This window comes from Diabrotica undecimpunctata, chromosome 7 (assembly GCF_040954645.1).
Source record: "Diabrotica undecimpunctata isolate CICGRU chromosome 7, icDiaUnde3, whole genome shotgun sequence".
NCBI lineage: Eukaryota > Metazoa > Arthropoda > Insecta > Coleoptera > Chrysomelidae > Diabrotica > Diabrotica undecimpunctata.
Window position 1 is genome coordinate 88,526,757 of NC_092809.1, and position 22,140 is coordinate 88,548,896.

The following is a 22,140-nucleotide window of genomic DNA, read 5'->3' on the forward strand; positions in this document are numbered from 1 at the left end:
AAAAATAAGAATTTAACCAATAACAATTTTGTAAATAAGAATACCTTATATCTTTGGATATTTCAATACTAATCTTCGCGTTTAATCACTTTACTAGAAAACCTGGAATTCGTATCCGAAGGTACTATTCGTTGCAAGATAATTAGGATGGAATTCCCCAGGTTTTTAATAAACTAATGGGTATAAAGGTGCCGGCTTTGGCCACGTGCCTCGTCTGTTCAGTTTATATTCGAAACTTAACTTGAAAGGGTGAAGTTATTACGATGTAACGATGCTCTGATCGTTTAACAGTTCGAACCGTGGGAGTGTCAATATTTGCGCATCCACTTCTACAACGTGACGGCGAAGTGGGATTCAGAACGGCTATTTAAGGCGTGTGAATAGCGGAATTAGACAGTCGTGTAGCTAGCGCTCTAGGCTCCCTGACTCGCCGGTGTAGTGAACCTGCGAGCCATCCCGGACAGAGAGATTTCCGTATTGAGGATCATACTCTGTCCTTAACCAAGCGGAACCCATCGGTACTGTGTATTGAACATTACCGTGGATCTGCACACAGCCAAGCCGGACAGAGAGATTTCCGTATTGACGATCGTACTCTGTCCTTAGCCAAGCGGAACCCATCGGTATTGTGTATTGAACATTACCGTGGGTCTGCTATTTCATTTCTTTATTAGTAATAATTAGTTTCTTTTCTTTTATAGACGTTCGCCGGGGAATTCATTCATCGCGGGACCCAGACGGGAACGTAGAATTCATTTTATTTTTGTTTTATAAGTATACAACGTAGAATTCCTTTTTTATTTTTTATTTATTGTATATATACTAAATAGATGTATTTTTATTTCAAACCTGTGTTTTACTGAGTCTGTCGCCCCGAAAGAGCTACCCATCACAACGAACGAAAACAATTTTTTTGTTTAGTACGTTTTTGATCGCATGTGATTTACGGCTCGTCGGTATTTCCGCCTCTACGGCAGTAATTAGCGTCTCGAATATTTCTTTTGCGAATTATATGCAGTGCGTGAGTGATTTTTTATTCCATATACCTACGAATATATACGTACCTTTCGCTCGTGCTCGTTTCTCTATTCACCAAGAGAGAAGGCTATTGTCCTGAATGTTCACGATGCTCTGATTTCTCAGAATCCCACAAACACTGTTCGCAACATAGTCGAAAGTTGTGCCAACATGACTGGCGTAGGAGAGTCAACTATATATAGGTTCCTATCAGAAAGAAAAAAACACGGTATGGTCAACCCAAACACAAACGAACACTTAAAGAGAGGGAAAAAGCCTTTTGAAATTAATGAATTTGGCAAAAATGATATTCGAAGGAAAATTCATGGATTTTTTTTTCAAAAAAAGAAATACCGCACCTAAACAAAAGTTTACAAAAAGTTAGAGATGACCCATATTTGCCTCATATCGGACGAACTAAATTGTGGCAAGTTTTAAAAGAATTAAATTTCCGGTGGGAGAAATCAGACTGAAAATCAGTTTTCATTGACTGGGAGGATATAATATGTTGGAGAAGAAATTATCTAAGATCCATACGAAAACTTCGGGCTGAAGGAAGGCCCATCTTCTACCAGGATGAAACGTGGGTAAACTCAGGCCATACTCTAAAAAAAAATTTGGTCTGATAAAAATATATTAAGCTCCAGGCAAGCCTTTATGGAAGGTTGGTCTACTGATATCTCCCCACCTTCTGGTAAAGGCAGTAGATTAATAATTTCTCACATTGGCAGTGAAAAAGGATTTGTTAAGCATGGTTTGTTGGAATTTCAGTCCAAAAGCACAAAAGACTATCACGAGGAGATGACAGCTGATATTTTCGAAGAGTATTTTGAGCAGATGATTGAACACATACCACCAAATTCAATTATAGTATTAGATAATGCACCTTATCATTCATGACTAGTAGAAAGACTTCCAACGACTGCGTGGAAGAAACAGGATATTCTTGACTGGCTGCGGAATAAGTATCTGCCTTACGAAGATGGAATGGTAAAAGCAGAACTTTTAAAAATTGGCCGGCAACACAAATCTAAGTTCAAGAAATACGTAGTTGACAAAATGGCGGAGAAGCGAAACATCACAGTCCTTAGACTTCCATCCTACCACTGCGAAATAAATCCAATTGAACTCATTTGAGCACAAATGAAAAGTTATGTGGCTAGAAAAAATACGTCATATAAAATACAAGCTGTACGTGAATTGTTATACGAGTCTATACAACATATTACAGAACAAAACTGGAAAGATGCAGTAAGACATGTAATAGAAGAAGAACAAAAAATGTGGGATCTTGATAACATAATTGATGCGACCGTAGAGACACAACCGCTAATTATTAACCCTCAAGACGACTCGGATTCCGAAGTTGATCCTATTTATTTTGAATTTGAATAGTTTTCTAATCGTAATTATATAAGGTAAGTAATAGTAGTTATAATCGTTAAAGCTCGGATTTATAGGCAACAAAAATTGAAGAAAAAGGCGCCTATATAGGCAAAGATTTTTATTAAAAAAGGCAGGAATATTAACATTTAGGCAAAATATAGGCAATAAAGGAATATAACTTATTATTTATTGTACAAAGTGAATTAACGTAATATTAACTTAAGGCAGGTATATTTACACATCATAATCATAACATTAGTATAAATAAACTATAGTGAAGTCGTTTTACCCTGTCGTATTTCGGATTAACGCCCGAAAAATAATTTATGACTCTAGTTACAGCCACTCTGTTATGCTTTCCCTTTTCTACCTGCTTTGTGGTACCGAACCTCCTACTGGTCGGCTGTAGTACTTGAGGATAAATCAGCGCTACCAAAACAATTTTTAAAAAGTATTTTTTTCAAATATATTAAAAGCTATGGGTTTTGGATACGAAAAAACCAATAATCGTAAAGTGTTGTGCGAGCTGTCCAATGTTGTTGGAAAAAGGTGGAAATTTATAAGAAACTATTTAAAAAACAAGAATTCCGAATTTGCCAGACAATTTGTGTTTCTTGACGAAACATGGAATTTTGCGAAAGGAAATAATACCAAATCATCCTGGCAAGATGATTCTACCAATGCTATTCGAGTACTAGTGCGAGTAATGGCAAAATATATATTAAATTGCATGCAGGAAATACGGAAGGTTTTATACCCAATGCTAGTCTTATATTTTCTTCGACAAAAAAAACTGATGGTTACCACGGAAATATGGACGTCGATATTTTTGAACATTGGTTTGAGGAAAAATTATTAAAAAATCTGGAAAATCCGTCATTAATAGTCTCAGACAATGCTTCGTATCACACCAGAGAGGAGGAAAAGTTTCCTACAAGCAGCTGGAAAAAAGAAGACTTAAGAAAGTGGCTGTCGGAGAAAAATATAGAACACGAACATCTAGTTTTAAAAGCTTAATTATTAAATAAGTGCAAAGAACACATTACTGAGAAAAAATTTGTCGTTGACCAAATGGCACTAAAATATGGTCATGAGGTCCTAAGACTACCACCATATCACTGCCAGTACAATCCAATTGAAATGGTATGGGGCATCACTAAAAACTACTATAATAAACATGCATGTAAGACCACCGACGAAGCCAGCGTTTTACAACTCTGGCAAGATGCACTAAACCAAGTCAATAAGGAACAATGGCGGAAATGTATTGAGCATACTGAAAAAAAAAATTTAGAGTCATATGAAATAGAACAAGTTATTGATGAAGTAAGACCTTTAATTATTCGTAATGATGAAGATTCAGATGAACCGGATAGCGAGTCAGATAGTGATGATACCTGTCCATAGATTAAGACGTAGATAGAAAAATTAACACAAAAGGGTACCTTTTGCGTTAATTTGTGCAAGCACCAAAAAAATTAGATTAGCAAGTAAGGTAGATTAAGGACATAACTGGACGAATGACTGGGTATTAGACGACGGATGAAAGGATTCGATGCTTGCTCGCTCTCGACTGCACTTCTCGACACACAACCATCATTAGATCGCCGAACAATTGCTTTGACCGGTAGTGATAAAGCCAAATGGGCTAACCTACCACTTAAATGTAAATACACGGAAATCTCCCATTGCCTGACGGGGAATACCGCGAAATAGTCGAGACCTGGCTCCAAAGACCAGGGGGCGGAGAAAATCCGGGGCTGGTTGTACCGCAGGAGGATAACCTACCTCGGTGGGTTTGGGAAGGTATGTGTGGGAAGTAGGAATAAGTCTTTGTTTTATATAGATATATATATTTTTATAGATATATTTATAAAATATATAAAAATAAAAATATAATACAAAATTTTGAACACCCAGTATTAACATTGGCAAATTTTTTTATGCTTAAATAAAAATAGAGTTTAGTACACGCTGAAAAAGAATTTTTGTTTTTTCAGCATAAATATTAACCACAATATTAATTTTTGAAGTTGCATGTGTAATATGAAAAATTTTTCAAAAACTTTAAATATCTCAAAAACGGCTATTTTTTCGAGAATGGTATCCCAATAAAAATCGTTCCAGAATTTTACGTAGATTCTAAAAAAAAATAACAAAAAGCACAGTTTTTATTTAAAATAAGAAACTTAATGGCGACTTCCGGTACAACCGGAAGTGATAGAAGAATGCAAATATTTAAAAAATGAAGAATGCTTTGCATAACCCATTATTCCAAGTTTGCAGAAACCAGTGACGACCAGAACTTTGAAAACTTTTAACCAACATGTTGCGTGAATGACCCTGTATATTTCATACTCAATGTTTATCAATTTACATTATGATATTTAATTATTATAAAACATAATACAAAGTTATTTTATTAAAAAAAATCCCTAATGTCTTATTATCAAATTAAGAAAACCGCAAATTTTTAATTTGAGAACCGCTGACTAACTGAGGCAAATCTGAACAGACACTTTTATTACTTATGCGACAGGCTAAAACGATCCTACTATAGTAACTAAATAACTGTAAATTAATAATTAAACATTGTAACCACTTAAAATTTTATCATTAATAGAAACAACTAAATGTTTTTCAATATTTTCGGTCTTAAAACTATGTCTTCCATCACTTAAAATTAATTTGTACATTGAAAACGAACGTTCGACGTCGACAGATGTAATTGGAGCATATTTCAGAGCGGATAATAAATCTGGCATAATTTTCCTCGGAAAATTAATTAATTAATTAAATTCCTCGGAAAATGTCCCATTCAAAACTTTAGCAACATTAGATAAAAACGAAAAACCTTCATTCTTGTCGAAAACATATTTCATTTTTTTTTTAATTAATTGACCGTTACTCCCAGGTGCCGATTTAATTTTCGTCTTTAAATTATCAATTAATTTTACTGACTCACATAAATTTATCTCTTGTTTTTTCCTTCTCTTTTCTCTTTTCCCCAGCTTGTAATTACTGGTGTAGGTGGCAAAGGGACACCTGGAAGTCTTTCTTTATATATTTGCACCCTCAACGGAGCCTTTACAAAAACTTTTTTCATAAAATTTATAAAATTATTTACCAACGGAAACAGATTTCTTATTTCTTCAGCAATTCTATTTACCCCGTGGGCTACACAAGTGCAATGAATTTGCACTTGTGTAGCACTTGTGTAACTTGTACTTAAAACATCTTTAAATTAACAGCAGCTTTTAACATATATGCCGCAGCATCTGAAAGCATTAAAACTATTTTATTCACTGGTATAGCGTTGGGTAAAAAGAGGTTTGTTAAACTATCTGGTATAAATCAACTTATTGTTAAATTGTTTGTTTTTTCCAATTCTTTAACGGCAACTAAATAAGGTTTTCTCGCAAAGTTTTCGTTTAAAATTCCAATCATTAAATTAGCTATACAGGGTGAGTCATGAGGAACTTTACATACTTCTACCATATGTAGAGTCCCTCAGGGAGCATATCATGTGGCCACTAAAAAATGTCAACTCCTCTTCTTTATTAATTAACAGGGTGATTTGTGTAATTGACCATTTATTTCATTTTACTGTAGTGTTTATACGGCTCATTTGATTTTTTTAATTTTTGCATGATACAGTACACTACTATCAAGCATTCGACTGGTATTAGCTAAACTAAAAAATTCCAGGACTGGTTTTGGAAAAATTAATTTAGGGATTCGTATTAAATATTACACCCTGTATAAATTTGTTTTTAAAACGCAATAAGTGATTTTCAAACTACATAAATAGCCAATGAAAACGACATATGCGACAATGTTGTCGCCACTTTTATTAAATTTTTAGTGAACGATCAAATCTTACCAAAAATAGAACAACCATAATGAAGTATCAAATTATAAGGTATTAATTTAAACAAATGTTATAAATTTCAAACATTTTAATTAAAATGAGTTCCTACAACATAATCTAATACGTAGAAAATTAACATCTTTACTGTCACTTTGTATTATCTCTACGATAGAATCAATTGTTTTTCAATTTTAAATTTTTACTCATAGATCGTATTGGGGCATTATTTTCGATAAATAATAAATTAAATTGATTAAAAAGTCAAACGTCTTGTATGTGTTAGTTTTTGTTGATTGTAAATGATTAAAATTTTATGTCAAATAATAATACATTGCATCAACTGTACTAAATAAAAATAAATCTAAAAAAGTTTAAAATGAAGGTTGGCGTTGACCGTTTGACGTTTCTTGATATTTTATACCCATTGTCATTATCAATTGTTATTTATGTGTACAAGAATACATATTTCTTCTGTCATATCTACGTTAAGTACATTGTGTTAGTTTTGGTAGAGCTTTTGTTACTTTCGTTCAAAATGCCACATCAGTTTTCGACCACAGAATATGCAGACATAATATTTGTTTATGGATTCTGTAATGGGAATGGTAGGGCTGCTAGTAGAGAATATCGCAGGAGATTTCCTAATCGTCGAACTCCCAGTCATCCAACATTTGGGTCAGTTTTTAATTATTTGCGAGAAAATGGCACTTTTCCTAGTGGAACAACAGAGCGACATGTAGATGAAGCGCAGGAAGATGACATTATGGACGCCGTTACTATGAACCCTACAATAAGCACTAGACAAGTAAGTCGAGAACTCAATGTTACTCAATCAAAAATAAGTAGAGTCTTACAAAAAAATAATCTATACCCATATCACATTCAAATGGTTCAGCGACTACATGCTGGAGATGAGATCGATAGGTTGGAATTTTGTAGATGGATTAACAATAATCGACCAACGCTGTGCAGGACACTATTTACAGATGAAGCCCAATTTACCAGAGACGGGATAAATAATTCACGAAATTCACATGTGTGGGCAGAAGAAAATCCCCATGCTATTCGAGAACGTCGTTCTCAGTTTAGGTTTTCGGTTAACGTGTGGATTGGTGTCATAAATAACCAATTAGTAGGTCCTCAGTTTTTTGATGGTCCTTTAACAGGGCAGGTCTATTTGAACTTTCTACAAAATATTTCGCCGAATTTGCTTGCCAACGCGAACGTTGCTATCCGAGGGATGTATTTTCAGCATGATGCGGCAGGGCACCCCCACACTTTTTACTGGCAGTGAGACAACATCTCAATAATGTTTATGGCAACAGGTGGATAGGACGTGCAGGTCCTATTTCGTGGCCTTTAAGATCCCCTGATTTCAATCCCGTTGATTACCATATTTGGTGACGATTGAAGCAACTAGTTTACGCAGTGAATATTAATAACCGACAACAATTAATTGATAGAATTATACATTGTTGTAATACTATTAGAAACGATCCCCAGAGTATCCGTAATTCAATACGTCAATTAACAATTCGGCAACAAAAATGTGTACAGGCTGCAGGGTTCCATTTCGAAAATATATATTGAATTATTTTTATTTTGCTACCATTATTGTATCTTTTCCAGTTCTAATTTATGGGTTTATCATAACTATGTAGATATTTTTAGTTTTTTTTTAAATTGTTCTTCGTTATTGTTAGTAGTTACTGTTTTTTGTTGTGCAGTGACTCAGTTTATCATTTCAATTAAAATGTTTGAAATTTATAACATTTGTTTAAATTAATTACCTTATAATTTGATACTTCATTATGGTTGTTCTATTTTTGGTAAGATTTGATCGTTCACTAAAAATTTAATAAAAGTGCGACAACATTGTCGCATATGTCGTTTTCATTGGCTATTTATGTAGTTTGAAAATCACTTATTGCATTTTAAAAAAAATATATACAGGGTGTAATAGTTAATACGAATCCCTAAATTAATTTTTCCAAAGCCAGTCCTGGAATTTTTTAGTTTAGCTAATACCAGTCGAATGCTTGATAGTAGTGTACTGTATCATGCAAAAATTAAAAAAATCAAATGAGCCGTATAAACACTACAGTAAAATGAAATAAATGGTCAATTACACAAATCACCCTGTTAATTAATAAAGAAGAGGAGTTGACATTTTTTAGTGGCCACATGATATGCTCCCTGAGGGACTCTACATATGGTAGAAGTATGTAAAGTTCCTCATGACTCACCCTGTATACCTGCCGCATCTATCGCTTCATCCACGATAATATACAAAAAATTGCCCTCTAACTCCCGCTTAATTTTTGAAATACATTCCACATAACATTTTTCCACGGTATGTTTTCTCAATGTACTCTTGTCCGGTAAGGATTTATTAAGATATTTTTCGAAAAAGCATTTAAAACTAGGGTTATTAACAAAAAGAGAAATCAAACGATTTCTACCTAGCGAAACCGAATTCAAATTTTTGCCACTGTGTTTCCTTAAAACTTGCGAAACAAACAGCTGGATAAATTAAATTAAAATTAAAATCTAATACCGTCATTATGTAGGATTATTAACTTTATATAGAGGAATGTTGGATGCAATCATCATCTGGCATAAATCAAATTTAAATGCGTCTTCCTCCTTTTTTTTTGAACTGCTTAAACTATCCCGCAGAGATATTTGGGCTAACTTAGAGGAATTTAATTTTTCCAAATTTCGTTTATGAAGTGGGGTTCCACAATGCTGGTCAATAAAGTACTTTTTTCTACTTGAAATATGAGAATTAAAAAAAAATTAATTAGAATTCTAAAACCGCTTTAGAATTTAGTTATGTTGTGGGACGAGAAAAAAAGAGAAAAAATAAAACTTACCGATTTGCCGCATGGTTTACAAAATGCTCCATCTCCTTCTAGAAAGTTCCGAATAAGGTGCGATCCATAGCCTTAATTTAGATGTCATCTTTTCACACAAATGTCTAAAACGTTTTAAAATGTGTTCTTTGCTTTTCGGTATACGCAAGAAAACTAAACTAGGATATAGCAATTTGTGACTAAACTCTGATACAGTAACCGACTGTACAACTGATAATAAACTAATAAAGCTTAGGGATTTCCAAATAGTTAACCCTCAAGTCTAAATCAGGTACATTTTCCTATAAATCTGTTATATAAACAAACCATTGATATTTTATTATTGACCCAAAATTTTATTATAGAATGGTTTAGTAATAGAATAATATCATGGGTAGTACCATGAAATTTTAAAAAGGCACAAATAGGCGGAATTTACGAAAAAAGGCAAAAAGTGCAAAAAACAATTATAATAGGCAAAATAGGCAGAAAAGGCATTTTGCCTATAATCCGAGCTTTAGTGATCGTAGGGTATTAAAGGGGAAAGGCGCAAAATGTCGCCTGTCAAAATGTTCAATGTGTTTTAAATGTATCCATTTTTTTTTCAAATCCTGAGAAAACTAAAAAGCATTTTTGAAAAATTTACAGGCAGAATGAAATATTTATTAGAATAAATAAAAAGTTTCTTTTGCATGCAATATTTTCAATTAAAAATTATACTAATTTTTCAAAAATATTTATTAGTTTTCTCCGGATTCGAAAATAATGGATACATTTAAAACACATTGGAAATTTTACCAGGCGACATTTGGCGCCTTTTCCCTTAATTAAATAAATGTATCTTTTACAAATGGCAAGAAACTTTTTATTTTTGAATAAAATAAATAAGTTTTATTAAAAAATACAATTTACATAAGTACAGTTTAAAAAATATATATATATATATATATATATATATATATATTTATTTAGTTCAAATAAATGTTTCAATCATATACTTTACGACACTGGTCGGTCATCTGTAACCATTCAAAATACCCTCGTAATAGGGTAATAAGGTATTGTATTGCTTCATATACAAGGTGGGTTAGTAGAAAACATCTTAAACCGTCAGTTTCAGGTTGGTTTTTACTATTTAATCTTATTACCTATCCTCTCTGTATTTCAATTCTCTAATTAGGGTTAAACTTGTAGTGATCTATCGACAAATTGTGAACCGATTATAATGTAGTTAAATATAAATTGTTAACCGACACATAACTTTATTTTACTTTTTAGTTTTAATAAACAAGGCGGTAATTTATATTACTTGTTTTATATATTTTTAAACATAAGAAAGTGTCTATTATAAACTTGGAAAAGTTAAGTTTCCATTTTTATTAATTAGTATTTTTTATTAAAAGGCATTGTCACTAAAACATTTAGTTCATAAATGTACGTACATCGGATAGAGTAATCGTGTAACAGTTTATGAAAGTAGAAGCCCCTTCGGTAGGATTATAATGTTTGTTACCCTATTAATTAAAGAAAACTCAAACAACAGGGAGATCTTTGTAATTTTTGGATTACTGCAGTTTATAACATGCAATATTTGTTTCATAGCGTAGTTGAATTTAAATTACAATAATTTATAAATCAATCATTAATAACATACTTTTTTACTGTCTAATTTCAATAGATATGTCGATTTTTAATTAAAATATTTAATGCATTAAAGTCGCGTACAGATTTTCACTAAACATTTAATTTTAAAGCTATTATTATAAAAGTCCAAAAAAGTATAAAAGTCTAGGGAATTCAATATCTCACTATGGATTTGTTTTATAGATTATCGTAAAGCGTTCGACAGAGTCAAATGGATACACTCATGACTGATACTAAAAGAATTAGTTGTACAACAACACCTAATTTTGCTTATAACTGAACTATACGAACACACTACTGGACCATTTAAACTAACATTAAAAGAAGATTGAAAATCAAAACGAAATATAAGTATCTGGGAAAAATTTCTCAAACGATATTAATATTAAAAGGGACTTTAAAGAGCATCTGACAAAGCATGCTAAACCTTAAGGCGACTAAACCACACAAAATGGTTATTTGAGAAAAATTATAGCTCGTTCCAGAAAGAATTGTAAATATAACATTAATGTAGATTAAGAAGAAACGCTGAAGAAAAAAACAGTAGCGGTTAGCCTAAATAAAGAAAGGCAAAAAGAAGATGTAATTTGATGTTTTGAAAAAATCCGATCCGAAAACTGGATGAAAAACATTTTATAGTATAGACATCGTGCGCGGCGATGCCTCTGCCGTCTGGCAGCCTATATCGGAAACTTTTACTACCATTTGACTATTTGTGTACGATTTTGTGTATGGTTAAGTGGCACACCACAAAAAGTGTTTTTATTTTCTCTTTTGTTCAACAATTAAAATGTATTGCTATACTTCTAGACTTCCAATACAATAAAGGATAATAAACATAAAGCACAGGGTACAAAATTTTATTATTTCCTATGCGCTAGTTATTATAAACACATAAACTATATATATATATATATATATATATATATATATATATATATATATATATATATATATATATATATATATATATAAGAAATACTGGATATTATTGACTGTCGATATAAACAAACAACACAGTTTATTAGGGCTGCAGTCAGTAGGTTTGGCCGGGATGTTATAGAAACACTCTTTTGACTTTTGGTCGAGCTTTCGGAATTCTTTTATTCCTTCTTCAAGACACTGTAATTAGAAGAAAGTGTAAATATTTACAACATATCTCAAATTGTCATTACAACTTACTAGTCGTTGAGATTATTTTTCTAAAGCTACGACACTCAACATTAAAAACACACATATAAAATATAACATTTAAAATAATGGACAATATACATTTTAAAATTTAGTTGGAAAGTTAAAATTTTGTTAGTGACATCTTTTCAAGGTGTGTTTTGACTGATCCATAGAGAACAGCAAAAAAAAACAAAAATAGTGTGATTAAAAAGTAATTAGGAGTTCCTGCTATTATATTAATGGAAGTAGTATCTTAAACCTGTCTTGATAGTATGCAACATGTTTTGTATGCTGGTGTATTACGGTGTGTATATGTAAAAGTAAATCTTTATTTTATTTTTGATGTTTTGTCAGTAAGTAACAATAAATGTTGCTCAATTTATCTATGTCTGACTTTTTATTTATACAAGACGTATTAGATTTTATGAAACACATTTCCAAGAAAACACGTTTTGAATGGAATCAAGACCTTTCTTGATCTTTTCTTTAATCAGAATACAGAAATCCTCGAAATTAAATTCATGTTTTAAAGTTAATGCATGTTCTGTGAGCGCACATGCGTTTATCTTTTTGGTTTTTATGTCGCTGCGATGTGATATTACTCTATTGTGAAAATTACGAGATGATTCTCCGATATACACGTTTTTACAGTTGGCACACGGTATAGAATAAACAACATTCGATGACTCCTGTATTGTGAAAGGATCCTTTGTCTTTGTGTACAACTTCCATACCGTTTTCACATTCTTAGTTGCAATTTTTAAGCCACTAACATTTTTGAAAATGTTCAATAGCTTAGGTGTGAGAACTGGAATATAGGGTAGGCAACCATACGTTATTTTAGATTGTGGTAGCTCTGATGTGTTCTGTGTCAGTTGTCGGACCTCATTCACCTCATTATTATGAAAATTTTGGTTGTCAGAAAATTGCAATGGAAAAGGAGAACCAAAAATGAGTTTATTCAAAAGCCCTGTAGGATAGGAGTTCTCTTGTAGTATAGATCTCAACTTTTTTAGTCCCTTGTCCCTGAACTCGATGTGTGATAAGTTGATAACCCTAGTTTTAAGGGCCAAAACCAAATTTGTTTTCATCTTAGATGGATGTTGAGAATAAAAGTTTATGAAACGGTTACTAAAACAAGGTTTACGATACCACTCCGTCCTTAGCATGCCATCACTGCCACGATGTATAAGCATGTCTAAAAACGGAATCATATTATCAGCTTCTCTCTTAACCGTAAACTTTAAGTGTTCACACTGGGCGTTAAAAGTGTTTAGAACATCAGTTACTTTGTTTTCAGGGACCGATAAGATCAAATCATCTACATATCGTTTGATAAAACGTATGTGAAAATGTATCTTTTCCTTACATGTTCTTATGAGTTCATCCAATACAAAGTTACATAGTATGGGGGATATTTTGCTGCCCATTGGAGTGCCAAAAATTTGTTTAAAAAAATTACCATTAAACAAAAAGATGTTAGAGTCAAAAATGAATGTTAAAATTCTTAAGAAATTAAGAGTCTAAACTGATCTTGGTATGCAGAGAGATGCTGTTCCAGTTATTTTTGATGCTGTTGAGAATAGCATCTAGTGGTAGGTTTGTAAATAGTAACACAACATCTAAACTAATTAGTATATAGTTATTCGGAACTTTAACATTATTAATGAAGTTACTAAATGTGAAAGAATCTCTAATATAGAATTCATTGGATTCGTTGTAGGAAATTGTGAGGATATCTGTAAGGTGTTTAGCAAGTTTACTATTAGGAGCATCAATGGAAGAGACAATAGGCCTCATTGAAAGAGTGGGTTTGTGAACTTTAGGAAGTGTATAAAACCTGGGCGCAACTGCATTGTAAATTTTCAAAGATTTTGCAACTTCTGTTGTTATGGATTTGGAAGAAGCTAAATCCGAAACCAGCTTGTTCGCCTTTTGTTGGAGGGTGCACACTGCACTGTTCTTAAGTTTGATGTAACTTTTTGTGTCATTTAGTAAACTATTGCTTTTTTCAATGTAATCATTCTTATACATTGCCACTGTTACATTTCCCTTGTCACTTCTAACAATGTAAATTTCTGGATGTGATTTTAAAAATTGTTTGCACTCATTGTATATTGTATTCAAAAAGTGTCCTTCTTTACTTGTTTTGTGTAGAAAGTTAGTGATAACATTAGTGCTTTAAGATCTCAAGATGTCCTTCTCTTGGGGTTCTAGGCCAGAAATAAGAAACTCAATATCTGAGAGAAGAGAAGACATTTTAAAATCTCTAGCACTAGGAAATAGGCAAAATTTTGGACCCAAAGACAAAATTTTTTTGACATTATAAGGAAAAGTGATGTTAGTTAGATTTTTGAACCATTTTTCTTGGAATTTGATTTTTGAAAATTGATCTACTTTTATTTTGCTAAATTTTTTGATATTGTTATTTCTAATTTGGAAAAAAACTTTATTGTATTTGATTTTTTGTCTTCTATAGAATTCTTGTAGTAAAGGGGCAGGTAAATGCTGCTCTAATATATTTTTTAATTGATGTACTTTCTTTTCTATGTAAGTAATATCATTTATTGTTACTGAAATTTCCAAGTTTAAGATTTTAGTTTTTAAATTTGAATTAAAGTTTTGAATTTTACTACCTAATTTACCTCCTTTATGATGTAGTATAAGTATGAGTGTATGTATGAGTGTTTACACTTTCTTCTAATTACAGTGTCTTGAAGAAGGAATAAAAGAATTCCGAAAACTCGACCAAAAGTCAAAAGAGTGTTTCTATAACATCCCGGCCAAACCTACTGACTGCAGCCCTAATAAACTGTGTTGTTTGTATATATATATATATATATATATATATATATATATATATATATATATATATATATATATATATATCTTCTTCTTCTTCAAGTGCCATCTCCGCGGCAGAGGTCGGCAATCATCATAGCTATTCGGACTTTTGAGACGGCTGCTCTGAAAAGTTCATTTGATGTACATCCGTACCACTCTCTCAGGTTGCGCAGCCATGACATTCTACGCCTCCCTATGCTTCTCTTTCCTTGGATCTTTCCCTGCATAATCAGTTGGAGCAAGGTGTATTTCTCTCCACGTGTAATATATCCAAGATATTCTAATTTTCTTGTTTTTATTGAATATATATATATATATATATATATATATATATATATATATATATATATATATATATATATATATATATATATATATATATATAAGAAAAAAGAAGTACTTGTGACTCGTTTGGAAAAAATATATAAATGTTTTTGATGGGTTGGAGTCAATAAAAGGGGCTATTGGTTAACTATTTAATATCTCGAGCTTTCAATTTGTAACGATAAGATTACTTTATCGTTACTGAGAAATTTAAAATAACTTAATTCTGCCTGTAAGGTATGCAACCAACTATACATGTAATCGTATTATCAATTGTTTATCAATTGGTCAAACTGCTTACCTGCCGCTTCCGTTTAACTTGGAACTGACGGAAGCCGACGATTTTAAAAGTGTAAGAGCTTACTTTATATCCAACCTTCGAACGGGTCAGAAGAGTAATCCTTCAACGACCAACGCCGCGTGGCTCAAGTTATCAGAAAAGAAATTTTAAGTTATTCAGAGGTGATATTAAGTTAAAGAAGGCGTTTTTTTTTATATTAGAAGTTTTGGAAAAAGAAGATTTTGGTTCAATTGTTGAAATATTGTTGCATTGGGTGAGTTTCATTTTAATTAAAGTACATCATTTTTTTTAACCATTATTAGTTTCATATTAAAATCATTTATTCAATAATTTTACCTTAATTATATTAGTCAAATCACGTTCAGAATTCTTTCTGTTAGAAATTCTCCTAAGTACCCGTTCTCATAAATATCCAAGCAATTCGGTAATGTAAGGGGATCCTTCATTACTATTTGCCTATAATATATTCGTGATAAGTTAAATTTTAGTTCTTCAGTGAAATATTCATAGTAAATTCCCAACATTTTTTTTAAATACATAGTTTTCGATTAATTTTCCAAGGTCACAAAAAGTGTACGAAACCTTCGCTAATTATCATCTTCTGACTAGTTTTTCTTGTCCTAACCGCCTTGTTGTTTATCAACTCTGAATAAAGCTAATGAGAGCTTCTTTGATTTTATTTTAGTCGTTGGAGGAAGAAAGAATATAAAGTCAATACAATAAACATTATTTTGGATTTGCGGTAATAGCTTTCCGTTGAGTTTAGTTTGGAGTTTTTTTTGGTTTTTCCCGAATATTGGAATAGCGGTTCAGTTGGTGCTAGAACAGTGGGCTTACAGCTTTCACCCGAACGAGTCCCGGCGGCGTAAAGCGTCCGGAAGAAGAACCTTCTCGGCTTGAGAGTAGACAGGTTCTTTTTTCTTTTTTTTTTCTGTTTTTTGTAATATCTTAAAAATAAGTTTCTTAAATATTGTTTAAACTTTAGTGAGTGAACGAACCAAAACTTAAAAATAATTCTAGTCAATTTTCATAATTCATATTTGCGTATCATTATATATATTACATTCAATTTTTCTTAACATCATTTGCTTATTTTTTTTTGTGTCATTAAATATTTTAAATATATATATGTATTAGTAATAACAGGGTAGGGGTGAATTTTAATACACTTTGTAAGGTCATTTGTGCACAAAGGTCCATTTTGTATTTTTACAGCCCTACTGGTAACGTCACTGATTCATCTTGGATCTGTTCCTTTCTGAACAGACCAATTGAAATATATCTACAGGTTATCTGATTGGAATCAACTTAGAAATTGTCGAACTGATACATTGTGTTAAATATAGGGAAGGGTAATAATTGTTTGAATATATAAATAGGTTGGTTGTAGTAAATTTTGTTTTATTAATGAATAAAACTTCATAATAAAAGTTCCTACTTTTCTAGCATATTAGAGGGTGTAAATATATTGTAAATAGGGATCAATAGGTTTTTTGTATGATAGGGTATTTATTTTAAATTGTATATTACGGTTTACAGGTTTTTCTATTTTATTATTATTAAATTGGGTTATAAGTAATAATCTGTTTTATTAAACAACCTTTTTTTTTTAATAAAGTTATATCCAGTTACCGAAAACATAGTTAGCAGCAGCAATAAAGTCACTAGGTGAAGTGTTTGTTAGACTAAGAGTCCAGTAAACATCTTCCCTGGCGCCCAAATCATTCTTCTCTCATATATTCCTGTTGTCAGTACTTACCCTTAGTCCGTTTTGGTTATTCTTATATTTCCTTAGTTAATATACATCTTTCCTCTTCTTTACTGTTTTCTCAGGGCATGCAAATAGGCCTAACCCTACCTTGAGTATCAACGGGCCAGTCTCAAGCATACCCAGCTAGCCGAACTGCATTCAGTTTCAACTCTTATTTTAATTTAATTTCAAACTTATCTTCACACTACTCTACAGATCTTATAACATCAGGGACATAGTCCCAAGGGATCTGCCTACTATATTCGTTACAGTAGCGCCCAAAGTGGAGCAAGATAAATTTGTTACAAATTGTGTTTACAATTCTTATCAAGAGCTGCTAAAAAAGACAAAATATCTTATAAAGTTGAACTATAAAGAAAAACATTTTTTGTTAACTCACCAAATAAAATTAGTTTCGTTAATAAAAATTGCTGCAAATACACGTCAAAAAGAATTAATACTAAAATGCCCTTATCTAATAAATTCTTCCCTGAAATTTTAATAATTTTGAAAACATTTTCTTAACAAAAAAAATAATTGAATTTATAAATAGTTTAAAGTAGCAACCAGTGGCGGCTGGTGTGGTAAAATTTTGGGTAGGCCAAGCCAGCAAATTACATATAGCTATAGTGGCGGATCCAGAGGGATGAGTCACGGGGTGGGTCATGACCCCTCCTTAAAAATATTTGAAAACCCACTTATCCTATTGGTGGTAAGACTAAAGGTGACCTTGCATCAGAGAAAAGTAATCACCCTCAAGATCCATGACCTCCCCAAAAAAATTTCTGTAGCCGCCAGTGTGTCTAATGCATATTTTTTTTATTTATAGATTATGGTACATATTTTTTATCATAATTTAAAAGAAAATTTATATTATAATTCGATAATTACGTTGCAAGTGATAACGATGGTCGGCTTAGGCCCGATCGTCTGGTGCCTAAACAGCAAGCATAAACACGACAATATAAATCGTTGTCCGGCAAGCTGCTTAACTTCAAACGCTTTTTGTACGGGGATCTTATGTGAGCTGGGTAGGCCAGTTCCGATCGGGCCTATTAATGATATTTAAAATGCCTGAATACGATTCGATGCTTTATGTGATAATATAATAACATAGTTTTTTTAACGGACGCTAATATATTAAGTGATTTAGTAAATTTAAAAGTTATTTATATGCATTAACATAATTTTTGAATATATGTTTTTCAATTTTAAAGCTCTTAAAATTATTGGGTGGCCTCGACCTATCCTGCCTACCTCCAAAAGCCGCCACTGGTAGCAACCAATTACAAATAAGCCTCAATGTCATAAATGCCAACTTAAAATGTTTACCTTTGACAATTATATTGTCAAAAATAAAATTTTGTTTAAAAATTCTTTTTTGTTTAGTAACAAAAAAGAAGAAGATTTATTCACCATTGATAGATGTCTGAAAAAATGTAACAGATATATGGAAAATCAAATAAAAATGTGATATTTTTCAAGTTTCATATATAAATTATAAAAAAATAATATATATATATATATATATATATATATATATATATATATATATATATATATATATATATATATATATATATATATATATATATATATATATATATATATATATATATATATATATATATATATATATATATATATATATTATATAAGCGGGGATCCTACAGCTTCTGCCGCTTCCCGCATTTCAATCGCCATTTTTTCTATCTCTCCAGGTGTCTGCATCAATGGCTCTGTCTTTCATGGTTTCCATAACACCTTGTATCCAAGACTTGACTGGTCTTCCTCGTTTCCTTCTATTACTTGGATTGTATTCCATAGCTCTTTTTGGCCATCTGTTGTCGTCCATCCTCTGTAGTGTCCATACGATATTAACTGTCTAGTTTCTATTCTTTCAGAAATTGTATGTACTCTATCTGTTTTTCTTCTAATTTCAGAATTAGGTATACGTTCTACTCTTGATATACGGCAAGCTCTTCTCAGGTAGTCCATTTCAACCGTGTCAACTTTTTTCTTTCCTTTTACTGTCATTTGACAACATTCTGCCCCATATGTAAGAATGGGCTCTACAATTACTTTGTAGATGGTCATTTTAGTTCTCATAGTAGCTTTGTTGGACCAAAGTATCGAATTCAGAATTTGAACACTCTTCCTGCCTTGTTGCACTCTATAGTCTATATCTCGTTCCGTTGTTCCTTTACTGCAGATAATACTTCCCAAATATTTGTATTCGTAGCACCTTTTCATTTGTCTAATTTCCAAATCCGGGTCTTCGTCTTCACTGCCTATTCGCATATATTCTGTTTTAGACATATTCATACTCATCCCCCATTTTTCGTATTTATCTTTGAGCTTTCTAAGCATATAATCTGCATCTTCTTGACAGCTTGCAATTAGTACTTGATCATCTGCAAAGAACAGCGTTGTCAGATAATGATTGTTAAGCTTCAACCCCATTCCCGCACATTTTTGTCTCCACTGGTGCAGTGCTTCTTGGATATATATTTTGAATAGGGTGGGGGAAAGACAACATCCTTGTCTCAAGACTTTCGTTACTGTAAATACCCTTGAGAAAGTATTTCCTGTTTTTACAGTGCTTTGAGGACATTTATAGATGTTCAGTATTGCTTTTAGATATGTTTTACTATGGTCTGTTTTCGTCAAGACACTAAATAAGAGTTTTAAAGGAACTTTATCATAAGCCTTCTCTAGATCTATAAATACCAGCAGCTTTCGAGCTGTTCGTTTTTCAATTACTTTTTGAAGGGTAAATGTGTTGTCCACGCACGATCCTTCTGCTCTGAAGCCGATTTGTTCTTCAATTTCTTTATACTCCTCTTTTATTCTTCTTTTCAATATACGACCATATAACCTTCCCATCGAGCTAGTTACGCTAATGCCTCTATAATTATCGCATTCTTTTCTGTCTCCCTTTTTATAAATGGGGCTAATGTGGGCCAAATTCCAATCGCCTGGAATCGTTTGGCCTTCAATTAAGCATTTATTAAAAATATTCACTAAGCTTTCCAACAGAGCATCCTGTCCATGTTTCACCAACTCTATGGGAATGTCTCCAGGCCCGGGTGTTTTTCCATTTTTCATTTGTTTCAGTTCTTTTTTGTTTATCTTATGCACCTCTGAGTTTTCTGTCATTGAGATATGGTCAGCTGTGGGAGCACGCAAAGTAGAATTCTATTTTAGTGACGTCACGTTGCCTAGCAACCAGTACGCCTCGTTTTGAAACGATAATTTGGTAGCATGAGTAGATGTATAACGTTCCTTTCAGAGCGGAAGTGACGTCACACGTCGATCGTCAAGCGTACGTATCCTCATGTGTCAAGGCCACGCCCTCTCGTGACGTAGGAACGTGCCTAGTGTCTCTAGGCCACGCCCCTCGACCAATGGTGACGTAGAAACGTACCTCGTGTCTCTAGACCACGCCCCTCGGCCAATGGTGGCATAGGAACGTCCCCCCCATGTCTGGCTGACCAATGGTGGACGTCCTCGTGACGTCGGAACGTGTCGTCGACCAATGGCAGCATAGCAGCGTCAGTGGTGGGAATAGCAGGCCAATGGTGGCATAGGAACGTCTCCCCATGTCTGGCTGACCAATGGTGGACGTCCTCGTGACGTCGGAACGTGTCGTCGACCAATGGCAGCATAACAGCGTCAGTGGTGGGAATAGCAGGCCAATGGCGGCATAAGAACGTCCCCTTATGTCTTGCTGACCAATGGTGGACGTCCTCGTGACGTCGGAACGAGGACGTCGACCAATGGCAGCATAGCAGCGTCAGTGGTGGGAATAGCAACACCCCCAGCGACCAATGATAGCTTAGAATTTGAATAAACATAATAGAAATGGCGGTATAGCGATGAGGGACCAATGGTGACATAGTAAAGCCCTCCTTGTGACGTTAGAACGTTTTCCTCGACCAATGATGCCACAGAAACGTGTCCTCGACCAATGGTGGGCATCCTCGTGACGTTGGAGGCCAATGGTGTGCATCAACGTCCAATGAGAAAGACGTGCATCAACTAATGGGGGAGTTGTACCACAAGATTAACGAAAAGACGCCCCCAATCCCCCATTCCCCTCGAAAAGACGCCCCCAGTCCCCCCATTCCCCCCGAAAAGACGCCCCTGCCCAATAATAACGAAGCTACACGTCAACGTAACCAATGAGAACGATGTTCAATCGCTGGTCGGTGACTGCGTTCTATGAATTGACAAAGAGAAGAAGACGAATGACAGACAAAGAGAGCAATTTTTCCTCGTATTTTTTTTAATTAAAACCTACAACCATTAGCGTAAAACTTCTAAATTTTTTCAATTGATATTTTACGAGTTACCTCGTATATATTTTATCGATTACCATAATAACAAAAATTCGTTTATTTTTCAATTTATACTTTACATGATCAGTTGAAATCTTTATAAAATAGATCTTGCTACTGAGAATAATGACATCATCGGATACGCCGGCTATTAAAAATTTCTCACGCGATCACGATATATAGCCGGAAGCACGTGCACATTCCAATTCTATTATTTAATGTGAGATAAAATATATTCGCATGGAGGCAGGAAACGTGTGCACATTCCGTTCTATTTTATAATTAAGCCCGGCATGTGATGCATAAATGAATAGTCTTACGAAATATTGCGCAACATAGTTTTAGCGTAGGAGAGGCAGTTAGATAAAGAGCAGATGCTCTACATATCATCAGTTCAATTCTGATCATCCTTCAGACAAGTTGTGTGTTTTGTGCAGCGTCACCAATTATACAAAGTACCGTTCGGAGAAGTTCTGTGTTTGTGAAGTGCCGGCAATTATATATACAAAAGTAAGTTTTATAATACTTAACCTTTTTTATATCATTTAGAATTCATCATTATCTTTACTAATTTCCAATTCTTAATAATTGATTTAAACTGATATAACATAAATAATCTGATTTAAACATTTTAT

General features: G+C 33.1%; 1 protein-coding gene across 3 annotated transcripts in view; it reads left to right on the top strand.

Annotated features, from left to right (window-relative positions):
• LOC140445556 (bone morphogenetic protein receptor type-2-like) overlaps window positions 1-22,140 on the top strand; it is an 872,505-nt gene that overhangs the window by 654,302 nt on the left and 196,063 nt on the right. Inside the window, exon 12 of one of the 3 annotated variants that reach the window (XM_072537664.1) lies at window positions 702-846. The exons of the other annotated variants lie outside the window; for them this stretch is intronic. Coding sequence (XP_072393765.1) covers window positions 702-749 — 48 coding nt within the window. The 3' untranslated portion in view covers window positions 750-846. Of the gene's footprint in view, window positions 1-701; window positions 847-22,140 lie in introns of those variants that run through there. 3 annotated transcript variants of the gene reach the window in all.